The 18,898-nt window shown below is 59.5% G+C and overlaps 1 protein-coding gene across 1 annotated transcript; it reads right to left on the bottom strand.

Annotated features, from left to right (window-relative positions):
• Window positions 1-10,433: 10,433 nt before the first annotated feature.
• On the bottom strand, window positions 10,434-18,898 carry CEACAM16 (CEA cell adhesion molecule 16, tectorial membrane component). The gene is made up of 6 exons (XM_036428722.2): window positions 18,616-18,898; window positions 17,353-17,697; window positions 16,704-16,979; window positions 15,543-15,821; window positions 12,898-13,224; window positions 10,434-10,628 (listed from the first exon to the last, which is right to left on the bottom strand). The coding sequence occupies exons 1-6, from the start codon at window positions 18,650-18,652 to the stop codon at window positions 10,618-10,620; spliced, it is 1,275 nt and encodes a 424-aa protein (XP_036284615.1). The 5' UTR covers window positions 18,653-18,898; the 3' UTR covers window positions 10,434-10,617.

Here is an 18,898-nt window from a genome sequence, read left to right as displayed (position 1 = left end):
CCAAGGAATGCCGGCGGCCACCGGGAGACGGGGAGGCAGGGACAGAGCTCCCCCTGCAGCTTCCAGAAGCAACCGGCCTGCTCACACCTCCACCTGAGCCCGGTGAGCCTCATGCGGACCCCGGACTCCCAGGACGTACAGAGTTACCTTTCTGCTCTGCTAAGTCAGTGTGTGTGTGTGGCCTTTGTGACAGCGGCCGCCGGGAGCCAATGCAGACCTTATGTCTCGCCGTCTGGCAGGCTGCTTCGGAGTCTCCACTGTGCTCCGTGCTCCGTGTTTTCCCGAAGAGCCCACGCTTTCCCGTCAGCGCATCGTGACACTCGCGCACGCTGTCTGCTGGGCTCTCAGCAGCTGTCCCCCGCTCTGGGCCGTGGGCTTGTGAGCCAGGGACCCCGCAATGTGGGTCAGTGTGTGCACCCATGGCCTTGGACAGTACAGGCTTAGGGTACATACACACTGACAGATATTTCTCATTCACTCACTCATCCATCCATCCATCCATCTATCCATCCATCTATCCATCTATCCATCTATCCATCCATCCATCCATCCATCCATCCATCCATTTACTTATCTAGTGTTTATTGAGCACCGATTGTTTGCCTGGCCCTGTTCTTGGATCCGGGGGTGCAGGCAGTGAGTCTGCTCTTGTGTTGCCTCTTATGTAGCCCCCAAATTCCTGCACTGAGGCCGAACCCCCAATGTGCCGCCTGGAGATGGGGTGTATAGGGAGGTCATTAAGGTTCAGTGAGGTCCAGAGGGTGAGGGCCAGGTCTGACAGGATTAGTGTCCCCATAAGAAGACACCAGCCGGTGTTGCTCAGTGGGTAGAGCGTCGGCCTGCGGACTGAAGGGTCCCGGGTTCGATTTCAACCAAGGACTCATGCTTAGGATGTGGGCTCGGTCCCCAGCTAGGGGCGTGCAGGAGGCAGCCGATCCACGATTCTCGCTCATCCTTGATGTTTCTCCCTCTCTCCCCCTCTCTCCCTTCCTCTCTGAGATCAATACAAATATCTATTTTTTAAAAAGAAGAGACACCAGCAGAGACAGGTTTGGCTCAGTGGATAGAGCGTCGGTCTGCGGACTGAAAGGTCCCAGGTTCGATTCAGAGTCAAGGGCATGTACCTTGGTTGCGGGCACATCCCCAGTAGGGGGTATGCAGGAGGCAGCTGGTCGATGTTTCTCTCTCATCGATGTTTCTAACTCTCTATCCCTCTCTCTTCCTCTCTGTGAAAAATCAATAAAATATATTAAAAAAGAAAATACCGAAAAAAAGAGAAGGAAACATACTCTGCTGGCACTCCCAGCCTCTAGAGTCTAGACCCTGAGAAATAAATCTCTTGTTGTTTAACTCCCTCTGTCTGTGCTGCTTCGTCACGGCAGCCGGAGCGGCCGAGCCGCTGTCCACCATCCCCTGGTTCCTGTGGCCCCTTTGCTCCCCAGGACGGCCTGCCGGTTTGCAGGGGGGCCTCAGCGTCGCCCACAATCCGCCCTGCAGAGGGGGTGCGGGCGCCCGCCCCCCGCGATTGGCTGGACATGGCCACACGCTTCTGGTGACACACACGGTCTGCGACTTCTCAGACGGGCGAACAAGGCCCAGGCTTCCTCCTCGCCGTCCATCGGACCCCTCACTCCTCACTCCGGGGGCCTCAGAGCCCGGTCCTGAGGGTGCTCCACTGAGAGGTCCCTCCGGCCCGGCTGCCGTCCTCCCTGAGGATGTCATCCCCCCAGCCTGAGCCACTCCTGGATTCCTTTTCTTTAAAAAAAAAAATTTTTTTTAATTCATTTCAGAGCCGAAGGGAGAGGGAGAGAGATAGAAACATCAACGATGAGAGAGAATCGGCTGCCGCCTGCACGACCCCCCCTGGGGATCGAGCCCGCAGCCCGGGCAGGTGCCCTCGGCCGGAATCGAACTTGGGACCCTTCGGCCTGCAGGCTGACGCTCTGTCCACTGAGCAGACCGAGTAGGGCCAGTCCCGGATTCTCGACGGACAGAAACCGTGAGATAACAAAGCTGCTGTGTGGGGTACTGGGCTGCGCAGGGGTCTACAGAGAATGCAGCGGCTCCTCAATGGGCAAGTCCCCCCTCATCGCCGCTCCTTCTGCTCTAGACCAAGCCTGCCCCGCGTCCCAACCGCGGGCCGGGCTGGAGCCATCGGAGGGAGCAGAGAGCCGAGTCCTGCCGCACGGAGCTCGGTCCGCGGAGAGTCCGGCGGTGAGGGCGCGAAGAGAGGGTGCTGCCACGCAGTGGGGGTGCCATCCTGCCAGGAAGAGCACGGCCAGAGATCCCAACAGGAACCCGGATGGCGTGATCCTTCCTGGCAGCAGGGAGGCTGGTGCCAAGGCCCTGGGCCAGGAGTTGGTTTTGTGCCAACAGCCAGGAGGCTGGGAGTAAGAGGAGAAGGGGAGCTGATTCCAGAAATGGGGCCTTCCCTCGGGGAGGGGGTGGGGGTGGGGGTGGGGTGAGGGTGGGGGTGAGGGTGGGGGTGGGGGTGAGGGTGGGGGTGGTGGTGGGGTGGGGGTGGGGGTGGGGTTGGGGTGGGGGTGAGGGTGGGGGTGGGTTGGGGTGGGGGTGGGGTGGGGGTAAGGGTGGGGGTGGGGTGGGGTGGGGGTAAGGGTGGGGGTGAGGGTGGGGTGGGGTGGGTGGGGGTGGGGGTGGGGTGGGGTGGGGGGTGGGGTGGGTGGGGGTGGGGCTGGGTTTCCTTCTCTGAGGAAGGGTCAGGCTGACACCTGCTTCTCAGAGTCACTGTGGGAGCACAGGAGGCTCCTGTGATCAGCAGCGCAGTCACAGGCGAGGCCCCATGGCTGCCCTGGTCTGTGCAGTCCCGTGTGTGTGAGTGTGTGAGTGTGTGAGTGTGTGTGTGAGTGTGTGAGTGTGTGAGTGTGTGTGTGAGTGTGTGTGTGAGTGTGTGTGTGAGTGTGTGTGTGTGAGTGTGAGTGTGTGTGAGTGTGTGTGTGTATGTGTGTGTGAGTGTGTGTATGTGTGTGTGTGAGTGTGTGTGTGAGTGTGTGAGCGTGTGTGAGAGTGTGTGTGTGTGTGTGAGTGTGTGTGTGTGTGAGTGTGTGTGTGAGTGTGTGTGAGAGTGTGTGTGTGAGTGTGTGTGTGAGTGTGTGAGTGTGTGTGTGACTGTGTGTGAGTGTGTGTGTGTGTGAGTGTGTGAGTGTGTGTGAGTGAGTGTGTGTGTGTGAGTGTGTGAGTGTGTGTGTGAGTGAGTGTGTGTGAGTGAGTGTGTGTGTGTGAGTGTGTGAGTGTGTATGTGAGTGAGTGTGTGTGTGTGAGTGTGTGTGAATGTGTGTGTGTATGTGTGTGTGTGAGTGTGTGAGTGTGTGTGTGTGAGTGTGTGTGTGTGAGTGTGTGTGTGAGTGAGTGTGTGTGTGTGAATGTGTGTGAGTGTGTGTGTGTGTGTGTGTGGCTGCGATGCCCTCTTTGGAATCCTCACTGTGAGGCAGGACAGGCAGGAGCTGTCCAGACTTCCTGCAGGGTTCCCTTCCTGCTCCTTCTCACCCCTCCTCCTCTCTCCTCACCTCCTCCTTCCTATTCATTCTGTTGCCTTTCTCCCTCCTCCGCCCTCCCCCTCCTCCCCCGGAACCAATTCCAGCGCCGGGAGAAAAACAGGCAGGCTTCCTTCCTCTCCCTGGCGGGGCTCCAGACGTGACTGGGCCATTGTGTGCTCTGGCCTCAAGGCCAGCCCGGCCCTCCCCGCCTCCCCCTGCAGAAAAGGCATCCGGGGTGCGGGGGAGCGAAGGGCAGCGAGGGCAGAGGCTGCCCTGGAGGCCGGACCAGCTCCCAGGCCCCCAGCGCCGTCAGCTCTGTGGCCTCAGCGGGGGAGGAGGGGCAGCCACCAGCCTCAGCCTGAAGCCTGCTGTGTGGCGCGGGGCGGGCTCCTGCCCTCTCTGGGCTGATTCCTGGCGCCACACCTTTCCGGCTGAGTGACTTCCAGCAAGTCACCTCCTCTTCCTTGTGCCTCACTTTCCTCTTTCTGTTAAACAGTCCCTCCGTCTGAGTCACCCCACTTCCCAGCTGACAAACATTCACCAGGCTATTTCTTACTTTTTTAAAAAAAAGTATATACATATAGTTTATTTCATAGAGGAAGGGAGAGGAAGAGAGAGAGAAACTTCAAGGATGACAGAAAATCATTGATCGGCTGCCTTCTGCACACCCCCAACTGGGGACCGAGCCTGCAACCTGGGCCTGTGCCCTTGACCAGAGTCAAACCCGGGCCCCTTCAGTCTGCAGGCTGATGCTCTGTCTACTGGGTCAAACCGGCTAGAGTGAGGCTATTTCTTTTAAAAATCCAGCTTCCAGCTCTTTTCCCTGGAGAAGCAGATTTCCTGGGCTCTGTGCACTTCTGTTGTTGTTATTCCTATCGGGGATATTTTTCCCCATTGATTTTTAGCGAGAGTGGAAGGGAGGGAGGCAGGGGCGGGGGAGAGAGAGAGAGAGAGAGAGAGAGAGAGAGAGAGAGAGAGAGAGAGAGAGAGAGAGAGAGAGAGAGAGATGGTTGCCTCCTGCACACGCCCACTGAAGCAGGGATCCCAGGTGTGTGCCGATCAGATGCAGCTGCTCCGCGTCCATAGATTCTTCTGAATTCTGCTAGACTAGGCTGGCTCTCAGGGCAGGTTTCTCCTCTGTACTCGCTGCCCACTGCACTCACTGTTGGGTCTGAGCCCCTCTGCCGAGGGACTGGACCTTCTCGGATGCCGGATCTCAGACGGAGAAACCCTGGGAAGTTGTGGTCGTATAAAAAACACGAGTCTTTATTGCAGAAGCCAGTGGCTGTACAGCCATCAGACAAACAGTCCTTCCCAGCGATCCCGTCCAGGCAGCCGCACACCGGCTGCTACGGACATAGCTGTCCCACACAGTAGCAGCCACCTCGGTGGCCACACTCACTCTCTGGGCAGCCGCAGGCTGGCCCCTGGACTCCCTGCCTCCCATGGTAGAGGCACCTCGGCTCTCTGCCTCAGCAGCGCCTCCTGCACACGGCAGCTGCACCCTCTGTGTCTGCCTCAGCTTCTCTCCCCCGGACACGGGCTGGCCACTACCACACATTATACTATTTAGACCACATGTGTCAAACACAAGGCCCGCGGGCCAAATCCGTCCCGCCAGGCCTTGCAATGTGGCCCGCACCGCGCTGTCATCACTGCACTCCGCTGCGTTTCCATCACAATGACAGTTTATGACTGTTCAGTAAACCATTCGGCCCGCGATTTAGGCTGGATTTTAGATTTTGGCCCCTTCTCTGATTGAGTTCGACACCCCTAATTTAGACTAAGGAGGCGCTGGCCAACCACGACGTCCATCGTTTTGGCGTCGGAAGGGCACAGTGGACCAGGAGTTCACGATGGCCTTGCGGCTGCTTACAGTATCTCAGCTCTGAGCATTCTGATTAAGATTCCCAGGCTCAGAGGGGCCTTGGCCCTCCCGGCGTACCATGGACAAGGCCTCTCACACTCGGTTGCCTTGACTCTCTGCGGACTCTGGTGTGGTTCCCACAGTGCCCTTGACTGGGAATCTAGCCTGGGACCCTTCGGCATGCAGGCCAATGCTCTGACCACTGAACACACCAGCCAGGACTGGACCTTGTGGATTTTTAATAAGCAGCTAGGGGATTGGGGGATGAGGAGCAAGGTAGAGAACCCGTGTTCAGAGCATGTTGCCCCTGAACCCGAGATGAGTGAAGTCATGACCGTAAAAGCCCCTACACATTTATGATATTTTCTTGTAAGGAGTTTTCTGGAATTATAACGTTCAAGAACATTATGTATTTCATAAAACAAGGCAAACCTGTGTGGCAGGGTTAATTCAGTCCCCTAGGAAGAAGGCATTGCCAAAAAATGATTGCTTTTTGGCGTTTCTATCTGCCTGTCGTCAGAAGCTAACAAAACGTTACTCGGTCAAAGACCTTTACCAAGCACACGTGTGCTGGGTTCTCTGCTCGACTCATTTAATCTTTTCAACAATCCTAGGAGGTGGGAACTATTTAAAAATATATTTTAAAATAATTCTTTAGAGACGGAGAGAAAGCGAGAAGCACTGATGTGAGAGGGGGACATCGATCCTGCCTCCTGCACACCCCCTGCTGGCGTCTGAGCCTGCAGCCTTGGGCATGCACCCTGACCGGGAATCAGTCGGCTACCTTTCGGGACACGGCACCTGCTCCGACCAGCTGAGCCACCCTGGCCACAGCGATGGCCACTGTGATTATTATTTTTAAGAATGTATATTTTTATTGATTTCAGAGAGAGAGGGAGAGAGAGAAACATAAGTAATGAGAGAGAATCACCGACTGGCTGCCTCCTGCACACCCCTTACTGAGGACTGAGCCCACAGTCCGGCATGTGCTCTGCCCGGGAATTGACCTCCTGGTTAGTAGGTCAATGCTCAGCCACTGGGCCACACTGGCCAGGCGATGGCCACTATTATTATCTTACTTATCATGTACCCTGACCCCTGGCGCACTGGGGGGCGGAGAGTCCCTCAGCCTGGCCTGCGCCTCTCACAGTCCGGGACCGCTCGGGGGATGTCCGCCTGCTGGTGGGGAGCAGGCCTGAGCCAGCAGTCAGACATCCCCCAAGGGGTCCTTAGTGCTTCCGAGGAGGCGCGAGAGGCTCCTCCTGCCACTGCGCTGTGCTTGCCAGCCGTGAGCTCGGCTTCTGGCTGAGCAGAGCTCCCCCTGTGGGAGCACATGACCACCAGGGGGCAGCTCCTGCATGGAGCGTCTGCCCCCTGGTGGTCAGAGTGTGTCATAGTGACCGGTCCTTCTGCTGTTTGGTCGATTTGCATATAAGGGTTTTATTGTATAGGATTTTTACAGGCAACCTGCCCACAGCAATGATGCGTGGCCAGCTCAGCTCCGTCGGGGCCCCAAGCCTGTGTCCTTGAGCACCTGCCCTGGGGAGGAAGGAAGGGGACTCACCAGCCAGGGGCTCTGCACAGCAGCCGCGGAAACGGTGGGTCCTGTGCCTCAGTTTCCTCCCTGTAGAATGGAGGAACTGGCAGTAGCCACTCGTAAGGGCTGCTGTAGGAATCCTTTGAGATAGCGCCTGGCAAAATCGGTGCCCAAAATACAGAGGCTATTATTATTTTGTGGTTATTGTTGCTGTTCTGTGACAGGAGGGAACTGGATGGCCCGAAGGATTCAGTCAAGGAGCCCAGAGATAGCCAGAGAGATGGGAGACTTGGTTTTGGGGACACCTGAGCCACTGCGCCCTGCAGATACAGGATCTGCTTGACCCAGAAACCTGAGCCGCCTCCGCTGTCGCTCCCAGCGCCCCTCCTACTGGCCTCATTCTGAAGTGCACAAAGCAAGACCCAGCTAAATACAACGCCGGTCTCTCCCCGCTCCCTGCTGCCATGGCTGTGGCTCCCACTGGTGAGAAAGCTCATTTTGTCCGGCGTGGAAGGTAGGAGATCTAAGGTCTAGCGTGGCAGAGCCTGCCAGCTGCCCGCCTGGGAGCCATTCTTCCTGTCTTTCTTGGTAGCAGGACCCTGATGTTCTCGGGGGCAGCAGTGTCCCCAGGGAAAAGACTCTACATCTCAGCCTCCCTCGCAGCTAGGGTCATCACGTGACCAAGAGCTGGCCAATCAGATGTACGTGGAAGTTGTAGGATGGGACTTTGAGAAAAGTTTCTGAAAAAGGGCACAGTCCATGCCCTAACCGGTTTGGCTCAGTGGACAGAGCGTTGGCCTGCGGACTCAAGGGTCCCGGGTTCAATTCCGGTCAATGTACCTTGGTTGCGGGCACATACCCAGTGCAGGAGGCAGCTGATTGATGTTTCTCTCTCATCGATGTTTCTAATTCTCTGTCCCTCTCCCTTCCTCTCTGTAAAAGATCAATGAAATATATTATATATATATTTTATATATAACACCGTCCATGAATGGGTGTGGGGCTCTTGTTGCTTTTTGCCCCCTCTTTTCTGAACATGGATGAGGCGGCTGTCGCTCTTGGACCACGAGGTAATGAAGAGAATGGAAGGCCCAAGCCCAGAACAATGGAGCAGAAAGAGAAAGAGCCGTGTCCCCAATGACACCACGGCCCCACCATCCCAGCTCTGAGCAGTGTGTTTATGAGTGCGTTTTTATGTGTGACAGAGGCAACCTTCCATCCATGCAAGCCATGCTTACATATGCCAGTTCCTGTCTTATCTTACGTTACTTTTCTCTTCGTCGCTTCGGTTGTGTGTGTTATTTCCAGTCTCTCCTACTGGCCCCTGAAAGGAAATTCTCACTGATATACCTAGACTTGAGCCCTATGTATGTCACTGACTTTTTTTTTTTTAAATATACATTTTATTGATTTTTTAAAGAGGGAGAGGGATAGAGAGTTAGAAACATCGATCAGCTGCCTCCTGCACACCTCCCACTGGGGATATGCCTGCAACCAAGGTATAAGCCCTTGATCAGAACTGAACCTGGGACCCTTCAGTTTGCAGGCTGATGCTCTATCCACTGAGCCAAACTGGTTAGGGAGTATCAATGACTTTTTTTTATTGTTGTTGTCAATTCTCACCCAAGGATATTTTCCCACTGATTTTTAGGGAGAGTGGAAGAGAGCAGGAAAGACAGAGAGAAACATCGATGTGAGAGAGAAACACATCAATTGGTTGCCTCCTCTGGGCCAGGGAGGAGCCTGCAACTGAAGTATGTGCCCTTGACCAGAATCGAACCTGGGACCCTTTAGTCCACAGGCAGATACTCTATCTGCTGAGCTGTAGAGGTGAGGGCTGTCACTGGCTCTTAAGTGAACTTGGAGGGGTGGGGAGAATGTGGACTCTCTTTCCCATTTGGGGGTGGAGTAGTGCTGGGATTAAGAGTATGGGCTCAAGTGCATCCTCAGTTTCTAGCTGTGTTATTGCCTGGGAAACCTCATATCAGAGGCCACTGGTTTAGGTAATAGCTTCCAAAGGCTTAGTGCCCCCTGGACTAAGTGGGCAGGACTTCTGGCTCTCTCCTTTCTTCATTGGCCATTCTGGGTCACATGGCCTCCGGTAGCTGCAAAGCAGTCTGGGAAGGTGAGTTCCTGACATTATTTAATCTTTCTTCATGGCAGTCAGTGCTTGCTCTCATGGAAGAGGAGAGGGGAAGAGCTGCTGGGGAGCAGTTCACAAACCTGCTATGTATTCCCGGCCCATATATATTTATTGAGCATCTAACCCGGGACACACAGACCTGCTTCAACCAGAGCGGTTTCTCCTTTCTGTCATAGATGCGTCTCCTCCGCCTCTCGTCACAGAAAGTTTGTCTGTTTTATTGGCATTTTCAAAGAGCCACTTCAGGTTTTACTGACCAGCTCCCATTTTTCTTATATTTCGTCCATTTTTGCTTCGATCGTCCTCTGTGTCTTACCTTGTTTTTCTTTGATTTATTTTGTGGGCTTTTTTCTAGTTTCTTGAGTGGAAAGCTTATTTGCCTTACTTGGAAGTTCTTTTCTTTTATTACGTCCAATCCCTTTAAGCATGCCCCCGCCCAGCGTGGCTCTGGCCACATCCCACGGCTTTCTATACGGAGTGTTTTCACTGCCGTTTGATTCTGGTTGATATTTTAATGACCTCTATAATCTAAACATTATTTACATTTAAGGAACTGTTTTCAAATGTGGAGAGAAGGCTATAGCTTTTGAACTGATGCCTACCTTTATTGCATTGCTATTTTATTTATTGATGTATTTTTTTTAGAGAGAGAGTGGAAAGGAGAGAGAGGGAGAGAGAAACATCAATGTGAGAGAGACACATCGACTGGTTGCCTCCCACATGTGCCCCAACCAGGGGTGGGGGGATCAAACCTGCGAGCCAGGTTCCTGTTCTTGACCAGGAATGGAACCCATGACCCTCGGATGCTCTAACCACTGAGAAACACTGGCCAGGGCTGCATTGCTGCTTTTAAATAACACATTGACCTACCGTTGAAGCTTGCATGGAGAGAAAGAGCCCTGAGGCTAATAATAACGGTTTGGAAAACTCTAGTTTACCCTGAGCCCACACCTGGCCATACGGAGGGTCTATTGAACCCACGGCATATGCAAGGTTATGGCTCGGATTTTATAACCGTCCGGCACACCAGCAGCTCTGCTTCCGGGCCTGGGTGGTGGAGTGAAGCCCAGCACAGAGAGGGCATGTCCTGCAGAGCCCAGCGCTCCTGGTGTCCATGGAAGGGGCAGTCTTTGGCTCCCCTGGGGGGCAGGACCCGCAGCGAGAGCCTGGGCAGAGGTGGGAAGGGCCCCGGGCCCTGCCATTAAGCATTGGGGACTTGCAGCCCTGTGGTTTGGGCTCCCCTGTGCACGTGCACACACACATGCACACACACACACACGCACACACATGCACACATGCACACACACACACAGACTGAGAATGACCTTGGGTGGGAGAGGAAGCTTGTGGGCAGTGGCAGGCCGGCGGGTGGAAGGAGAGGCGACACACTGAGTTCACCAGCACGTTTATGGCCTCTGGCGTCCGGCAGCTCGGTGAGGCGCAGGCGCTGCCGGCTCTAACTATGGTGGGAGCGGGAGAACAGAGGGCCGTGGCCACGGAGACCTTCCGCTCAGGGGGAGGCGGCGAGGGTGGCACGGGCTGGGTCTTCTCGCGGGAGGTGTCCGGGGCGGCGCTGTTACTCCAGGGCTGCGGGGAGGATGGGGCAGAGGGCGGAGGGGGCCGTCAGGGAGGCAGAGGACCCGTCCCCGGTGCCCCTCCCCGCCCCCCCGCTCCTCTGCCCGCCCTGCCCCCCGGAGGCCCGCCCGCCCCACGCTCAGCCTGTCCAGGTTCAGGTGCAGGAAGGTAGCGCTGGTCCTCATGCAAGGGAGGGAGGCTGACTGTGAGGAGAGAGACAGTGAAAGGGGGTCCGGGCTTCACGGGGGAGGGGGGTGCCTGCTGTCACTGGACAGCATTGTCCCCCCAACACTGACCCCGAAAACCAGTGAGTGGATGAAAGAGGGGGTCCGGGTGCCTGCCAGGGACTGGGTCCCTGATCCTAGAAGCTTCAAGGCCGAGGGAGGGCGACTTTGTCCCTGACTCAGGGGCCTGGCTTCTGAGAGCGTCTGGTCTGAGGGGGGAGGCAAGACTCCAGCCTGGGGAATGAACGACCTGAGTGTCTGAGGCTCCTGGTCTGGAGGGGAAGACACGGCCCTGATCCTGGGACATGGCCTCTCAGAGTCTGGGATGCTCAGTCTGAAGGAGGAGACACAGTCCCTGGTCCTGGGAGCCCCCAGTCTGATGGAGGAGACATGGTCCCCGACTCTGGGAGCCCCCAGGCTGATGGAGGAGACATGGTCCCCGACTCTGGGAGCCCCCAGGCTGATGGAGGAGACATGGTCCCCGACTCTGGGAGCCCCCAGTCTGATGGAGGAGACATGGTCCCCGACTCTGGGAGCTCCCAGTCTGATGGAGGAGACATGGTCCCCGACTCTGGGAGCTCCCAGTCTGATGGAGGAGACACTGGGAGACCCAGTCTGATGGAGGAGACATGGTCCCCGACTCTGGGAGCCCCCAGGCTGATGGAGGAGACATGGTCCCCGACTCTGGGAGCCCCCAGTCTGATGGAGGAGACATGGTCCCCGACTCTGGGAGCTCCCAGTCTGATGGAGGAGACATGGTCCCCGACTCTGGGAGCTCCCAGTCTGATGGAGGAGACACTGGGAGACCCAGTCTGATGGAGGAGACATGGTCCCTGACTCTGGGAGCCCCCAGTCTGATGGAGGAGACACTGGAAGACCCAGTCTGATGGAGGAGACATGGTCCCTAACTCTGGGAGCCCCCAGTCTGATGGAGGAGACATGGTCCCTGGTTCTGTGAGCCCCCAGTCTGATGGAGCCCCCAGTCTGATGGAGGAGGCATGGTCCCTGACTCTGGGAGCCCCCAGTCTGATGGAGGAGACATGGTGCCTGACTCTGGGGGCCCCCAGTCTGATGGAGCCCCCAGTCTGATGGAGGGGACATGGTCCCTGACTCTGGGGGCCCCCAGTCTGATGGAGGAGACACTGGGAGACCCAGTCTGATGGAGGAGACATGGTCCCTGACTCTGGGGACCCCCAGTCTGATGGAGGAGACACGGTCCCCGACTCTGGGGCCCCCAGTCTGATGGAGGAGACATGGTCCCTAATTCTGGGAGCCCCCAGTCTGATGGAGGAGACATGGTCCCTGACTCTGGTGAGAAAGACATGGTCCTCAGCATTTGGGAATTCCCAGTCTGATGGAGGAGACATTGTTCCTGACTCTGGGAACTCCCAGTGTGATGGGGAGACACGGTCCCCAACACCTGGGAGCCCCATCTGATGGAGGAGACATTGTTCCCAGCTCCCGGGCACCCCCAGCCTGGGAGTTGTGGGCCCTAACGTCTGGGAATTCCCAGTCTGACAGAGGAGGCCCACGGCCCACCACCTAGACACCTCCGTGGTAACGGAGCAGGCTACTCCCATTTCAGTTTGAGAAACTCCACCCTCTGCTGGGAGAGATTCTGTCCGGATTCCTACTGGAATGCAAAGGATGAGGCGCGATCCCCATTGCCTAGGTGACAGTCTGAGGAGGGAGGCGTGATCCATCCTACACCTCCAGGCTGGAAGGGGAGGTCAACTCCCCACGTTAGCCCAGCTCCCAGGGACGGTGGGAGAAGCAGCGCCTTCCGGGGTCCACTCGTCTGGGGGGAAAGGACGCCCTGCTCTGCTTTCAGTCTGGTGTGAGAGAGAAGTGATGGAGGAGGCCTGGGGACCCTTGCTAGGCCGTCAGTTTGGCAGAAGAGACGGAAGAGCTTATTGGGGGACCCCCAAGTCAGATGGAGGAGGCCGGGTCCCCTCTTGCAGGCTGGTGGGAAGGCACATCCGTGGAAGAGCGAGAGAAGCCCTGTTCCGGGAGCCCCCGCCTGCACGCTGCCCCCGCCCCGCCCCCCGCACACTCACGGGCCACCTGCAGCTCCAGCTCCAGCGTCTCCGTCTTGCCCTGCAGCGTGACGGTCTTGAGCGTGTAGCGCCCGGCGTCGGTGAGGTTCAGCTTCTGCACCAGCAGCGAGCAGTTGGCGAAGCCCACCTCGCGGCCGGTGTGCGCCGGGCCGGCGATCCAGTTGCCGGAGGGCAGCTGGCTGAGCAGCCGGTTGGGCTCGGAGGCGGGCCCGCGGTACCAGGCGTACACCAGCAGGTCCTTGGGGTAGCCCTGCACCGTCAGCGTCACGTCCTGGCCCTCCGTGGGCTTGGCGGGCACGGGCACGATGGACATGGCCACCACGGCCGCTGGGGAGAGAGGAGAGGAGGGCGCGGGCTCAGCGGGGCCTCGGCGGGCATCGCGCCCCGTCCTGCCCCCGGCTGGCTCGGCCTTGCCGACCCCCCGGGGGCCGGTGCCCCTCGGGCAGGTTCTGGGAAGGAGACAGAGGAAGGGGTGACTGTGTGGTCGTGGTGGAGGGTTTCGGGTCCGACAATGCCCGCAGGGGTTCTGTCTTCCTGGGTCAGACTGGGCGGCCCTGGGGGGCCGGGGGATGGCCATCTCCCTCCGTTAGACTAAAAATGTCCAGCCTTTGGGGTGTCTTTCTCCCACGAAAGTGCAAAACCCTAGAGAACAGGGTCCTGTCTCCTCCATCAGATTGCAGACTCCCCAACTAGAGGGGCCACGTCTCCCCTACCTGATGGGAAATTCTAGAAAATGGGGGACCGTGTCTCCCCCGTGAGATCGGAAATTCTAGAACGCGGGGACCGCGTCTTTCCCATCAGATAGCTGGGAGCTGTGTGCCGGGTGTGTGTGTGTGTGTGTGTGTGTGTGTGCCATTCCCGTGGGGCGGAGAGGCCTGGCCTGTGAGGGCCCCGAGGGGCGGGGCCGTGTCTCCTCCATCGGGGTTCGGTCTTTCCAATCAGGCTGGGGCCCCCGGAGGCTGGATTGGGGCCCCGTGCTGGAAATTCCTAGCCAGTGGGAGGGCTCTACTCCCCCATCAGATCGGGAGTAGCCCCCAAGGTGGGGCCTGTGTCTCCTCCATCAGACTAGGAATTCTGAATGAATGAATGAATGAACGAATGAATGAATAATTAAATAAATGGCCCCTGTCTCCTCAAGGCCATGTCTCCTCCATCAGAATAGAAAATCTCCCCACGAGTGGATGGGGCCTCCTCCACCTGATTGGAAGCTCATGAGGGCGGGCCAGGTCTCCCCCGCTGCCTCTCCTCTCTGACTGGCAGCTTCTGGCATGAGGAGGCCACGCCTCCCTGTTCTGGGGCCATGTCTCCTCCATCAGATTGGGGGGCGGGGGGAAGAGGGATGTCTCCTTTTCCTCTGTCTCCCTCCTGGCACCGGCCACCGGCGTGCTGACCACTCAGAAGGCCCTGGACCCACCCCCTGCACATACCTGCGCGCCAGGGACGCCCCCACATGGCAGGGCCTGGGGCAGCCCCTGAGGTCAGCTGGTCCACCCCCCTGTCTCCTACCCGAAACTGGGCCGGGGCGGGGTGGGGCAGGAGGTGCACTTACCTCTGGGGGTGTCATTTCTGCTTTAGGTGAAAGAGGATCCACCCTTTGGATGAGACCCAGCCTGTTTGCAGGAAGGAGGAGGGAAGGAGGGGGGGGGGGGGACGGCAGCTCCCACTGTCCCCGGGGGACGGGGGCCACTTGGGAAGGAACCGAGACGGGATTAGTCAGACCCTCAGGCCCAGAGCACCGTCCCCAGGGGAGGAGCAGTGTCCCCTGAGGCTCCTGAGGCCCTGAAAGCGCCAGCTGTGCCTGCGGCCCGGAGCCCCAGCCCCCAGGGCGTTTGAGGACAAGGATAAGACAGGGCCGCTCAGCCCAGCTGTGTTTTTCCATCGGCTGTGATTTTCAGAGAGAGAGAGGGAGAGAAAAGAGAAGAGAAGAGAAGAGAAGAGAAGAGAAGAGAAGAGAAGAGAAGAGAAGAGAAGAGAAGAGAAGAGAAGAGAAGAGGAGGCCCAGTGTGTGCCCACACCGTGGTCTGGGCCAGATACCGGGGTAATCTACCGGCCGCCCAGAAACTCAGTGGCCTCCCCCAGGGCGTGGGTCCAGCCCCTTAGCGGCTGCGACTGAGTTAAGACCAGGGCCCCCTCTCCCCGCTGCCGCTGTGCATTGTGGGGCCTGTGTTTGCTGCCGCTGTGCATTGTGGGGTCTGTGGCCGCTGCCGCTGTGCATTGTGGGGCCTGTGCCCACGGCCGCTGTGCATTGTGGGGCCTGTGCCTGCTGCCGCTGTGCATTGTGGGGCCTGTGCCCGCTGCCGCTGTGCATTGTGGGGCCTGTGTTTGCTGCCGCTGTGCATTGTGGGGTCTGTGCCCGCTGCCGCTGTGCATTGTGGGGCCTGTGCCCGCTCCTCCCGCCCAGGGCCACCCCTCAGGGAAGACACTCAGGCTTGTGGTCTGTTTCCCAGGAGACAGGACGCTCCGCCTCCTTTGCCGCCTGGACGGAGAGGGGTCCGTCCCCCCAACGGCCAGCCTCTCCCCGTCTCCCGTCCTCAGCTGGGGGGCCGGTGGCCGGTGGCCTCACTGCCGGGGGGCGGCCAGGCCTCTCCGGCCACCGGGCCTCCCGGGCGGGTAAAGGGGGACAGGGGCCCGGCCGGGCCGCTCACCCGTGAGCTTGACCACCACCGAGGCGGAGCCGGACAGCAGGGTCTTGGGGTTCTTGGCGATGCAGGTGTAGGTGCCCTCCTGGGCGGCCGTCATGCCGCTGATGTTGAGGTGGTCGTGGCCGTTCTTCAGCGCCCGCCCGTTGAAGGCCCACACGTACTCGGGCTCCGGGCAGGACCGGGACACGCACCACAGCGTGAGGGAGGCGTTGAAGTCCACCTTGATGGTGCAGCCCGTGAGGGTGGTGGAGTCCTGCAGGATGGCCACGCGCTCCGGGCCATCTGTGGGGCAGGAGCGAGACACACGGGGCAGCAGGGGGGGAGGGGAGGGAGGGGGCGCCACTGGTTTTCCTTCCACCCGGCCGGGCCCCCCCGGCAAGAGCTGGGCCCCCTGGCAAGAGCTCTGTCCTTTTCGAATCCCACCCGGGGCTCTAACTTGCTCTGGGCAGGATCGGGAGTCCCTTTCCCTCTCAGGGGGTCTCAGTTTCTCTTCTGGAAAAAGAGGGGGTTGAGCCAGACTACATCTCAGGTGTTTGAAACCGATGGCTCCATTAATAATAATAATAATAATAATAATAATAATAATAAGTCTAAGCGACTGGTTTCCGAGAAGCCATTCTAAAAGCCTAGCATGCGAGGGACATTTCAGACTGGGATGGAGAGTCTAGGAGACTAGCTTTCTGAGATGCTCGGGCCGGATGGCTCTGCGGCGGCAGCCTGAGATGCTAAGCGGCTAAGAATCTCTGCTTCTGGAGTGACCGGGCCCTCAGCGCCTAGAATTCAGGGCTTCTTAAACCGAGGTCCTTGGCTGTGCCGTCTAGGTTCTGAGATGGTCCACGGCCCTGGCCCTCGAGTCCCTCAGCGGTTAATTTTCCTCTGGTCCCGCACCCCACACCGGCGGCCCCTGGCGACGGCTCCCGGCTCTGCTAGTGTTTTTATTTCATGCAACTCTCTTCCCGCCTCCCTTTCAAACACCAGGGCTGCCCCTTCCCTGAGGGAATTGCTTCAACCCGGGGGATGATTCCATCTCAAAAGTGTCCTTATGGGCCAGACCCATGTCCGGAGGGACCCCCGATGCCTGACCCCAGGACACCCGCGGACGCGCTGCCTGCCCCGGCGCCCTGTCCTGGCCTCGGTTTCCCGGCTGCGGTCTGGGGGACTCACAGTACACGTTCAGGTTGAGGGGCTCGCTGCGGCTGGCGCTGACCGGGTTGCGGACCTCACACTGGTAGGCGCCGGCCTCCTCCCGGCGGATGCCGTGCCGGGTCAGCACGCGGCCGTCGGGGGACAGGCCCAGGCGCAGGGCGATGGGCAGGGCCTCGCCGTTGAAGAACCACCGCACCTCGGCGGGGCTGGGGCTGCTGCACACCAGGCGCAGGGTGTCCCGCCGCTCCACCAGCTCCGTGCTGTTGGCGATGACCACCGGCGGCGCCAGGATCTCTGTGGGGCAAGAGGCAGAGGGGGAGGGCCCCGGGCACCGCCTGCTCCCGGGGCCTCCCCGTCCCCGGGCAGGGGGCATGGCAGGATCCGGGGGAGGGGGTGCCCCCGTAACCCCAGCCAGAGTGGCAAAGGATGGGATACGGAGGCGGGTGTAACCCTGGAGGCCTCCCTGGAGGAGGCGGGTGTAACCCTGGAGGCCTCCCTGGAGGAGGCGGGCATGTTCCTGTTGTTTTAGGGTTTTTTTTTAATGGCTTTAACATTGCTTAGAGTTGTTTATTTTTTTCTTCTATTTTTTTTTTTTTTTTAAGGAGAGGGGTTGGAAGGAAGGTGGCCAGGCGCGGCCGGGGAAGAGGAGGGCTGGGGCTTATCTCACCATAGACTCGCAAGTGTCCGTAGCCCACCTCCGTCTGAAGCTGCCTGTTGAGAGTCTGGAGGATGTAGGTGCCCGAGTGCCCGGGCAGGGCACCCTGAATGTCCAGGCTGCCGTCCGGGCGCACGGCCTCCCGGCCGGTGTGGGCCGGGCCGGGGGTCTCGTCGCCCGTGCTGACGATGTAGCTGGACACCAGGTGCGCCAGGCTGATGGTGGGCCCCGCGTACCAGCTGTAGGCCAGCAGCTCGCCCGAGAGCCCGCGGACGGCCAGGGTGACGTTGTCCCCCTCGGCGGGCTGCTCGGGCTCGGGGGTGATGGCGATCTCCGCCCCTGTGCTCAGGAACGCGGCTGGGGAAGGAGCCAGAGAGGGCGGTGAGGCAGGCCTGGCCGGCCGGCCGCCCCGTCGGAGGGAGAAGGGGACGGGGGCTCCCGGGTGCCTGGGGGCTCGGTGCGTGTTAGCCGGGCGCAGAGCCGGTCCTGGAGGTGCCTGAACCCCGTGTTCTGAGAATTGAATGGGGTGAGCTGTGCTGAGGACCCGGCCCAAGACTTTGCCCACCTGCTGCTCAGGCGACCTCGGACTCACGGGCTCAGAGAGTCAGCAGACGGAGGCTCTCAGGCCGGAGCTGGCTCCTCCGGCCCTTGGCCCTGACTCCTAGGGCCGTGCTCTTCCTTCGCCTCCCCATAACCAAGACCCGCCCCCCCTTTTCCTCTCAACCCCACAGCTCGACTCCAGACCCAGGAGCCGGTCAGGGCTGCTGGCTCTGCAGTGAGTGTCCGCGGAGCAGGAGGCCGTGGCGGGGAGAAGCACGCACACGCCCGGCCCGCTTTCCGGGACTTTCCGGGCTCAGCGTGTCCGCCACTTTCTGACTTCGCTTCCCATAGCCCCAGGTTCCTGGTCTAGGACGTGGGGGCCAGGAGGGGGGCCTCAGGGCAGCTCCAGGTGCAGGGTCTGCCCTGACGCGCTGCCTAAACGACCTGCGGACGACCCTGCGGGTGGGGCCCATTTCACAGGTGAGGAGACTGAGGCCGAGGAAGGTCCTCAGGGAGGGGCAGGCTGCTGGCGAGAGCTCGCCCTGCGTCAGCCTCTGCCCCTCAGCCAGGGTTTGTCTGAGCAGCAAACCCGGGGTCCGCCCTGCCTACCCACTGCCGGCCGGGGCCGTGCGGGTGCCCGTGGGCGGAGGCCTCCCTGCCCGGTGCGGGGCTCCTGCTCACACCCGCCCTCCCGCCCTCCCCGAGGCCGTGGGGCTGAGCTCGGGCACCGCTCACCGCTGAGGAGGAGCCAGCTGCACCCAGCCAGCGCCATGTTTCGCCCCAGGTCTGGCTCCCGGAGGCGGCGTTGGCGTCCCGGTGCTCTCCGAGGCCCTTCCTGGTTGGGGCTCGGCTCCGTCTGGCGCGGGACCTGGGAGGGCTCGGCGATTTGGAGCCGGGGGAGATCACCTGAATTTGGAGGGATCGAGTCACCAAGGATCTGAGGCCCCGTTTGGGCACCGGAGCAGGCGTGGCGGGCGCGGGCCAGGGGCCACGACCCGGCCAGGCCTCCTGGGGCACC

Source organism: Pipistrellus kuhlii, unplaced genomic scaffold (assembly GCF_014108245.1).
Source record: "Pipistrellus kuhlii isolate mPipKuh1 unplaced genomic scaffold, mPipKuh1.p scaffold_m20_p_90, whole genome shotgun sequence".
NCBI lineage: Eukaryota > Metazoa > Chordata > Mammalia > Chiroptera > Vespertilionidae > Pipistrellus > Pipistrellus kuhlii.
Note: the sequence above shows the minus strand (reverse complement) of the source record. Positions and strands in the feature narration are given on the sequence as shown.

Bases quoted from the DNA above. Each gene is read 5' to 3' on its own strand.
- CEACAM16 (XM_036428722.2), bottom strand. From the start codon at position 18,652: ATGGCGCTGGCTGGGTGCAGCTGGCTCCTCCTCAGCG. The intron at 17,698-18,615 runs GTGAGCGGTGCC...CTCCTTCCCCAG, and splicing joins CAGCTGGCTCCTCCTCAGCG to CCGCGTTCCTGAGCACAGGG. The intron at 15,822-16,703 runs GTGAGTCCCCCA...CCTGCCCCACAG, and splicing joins CCTCAACCTGAACGTGTACT to ATGGCCCGGAGCGCGTGGCC.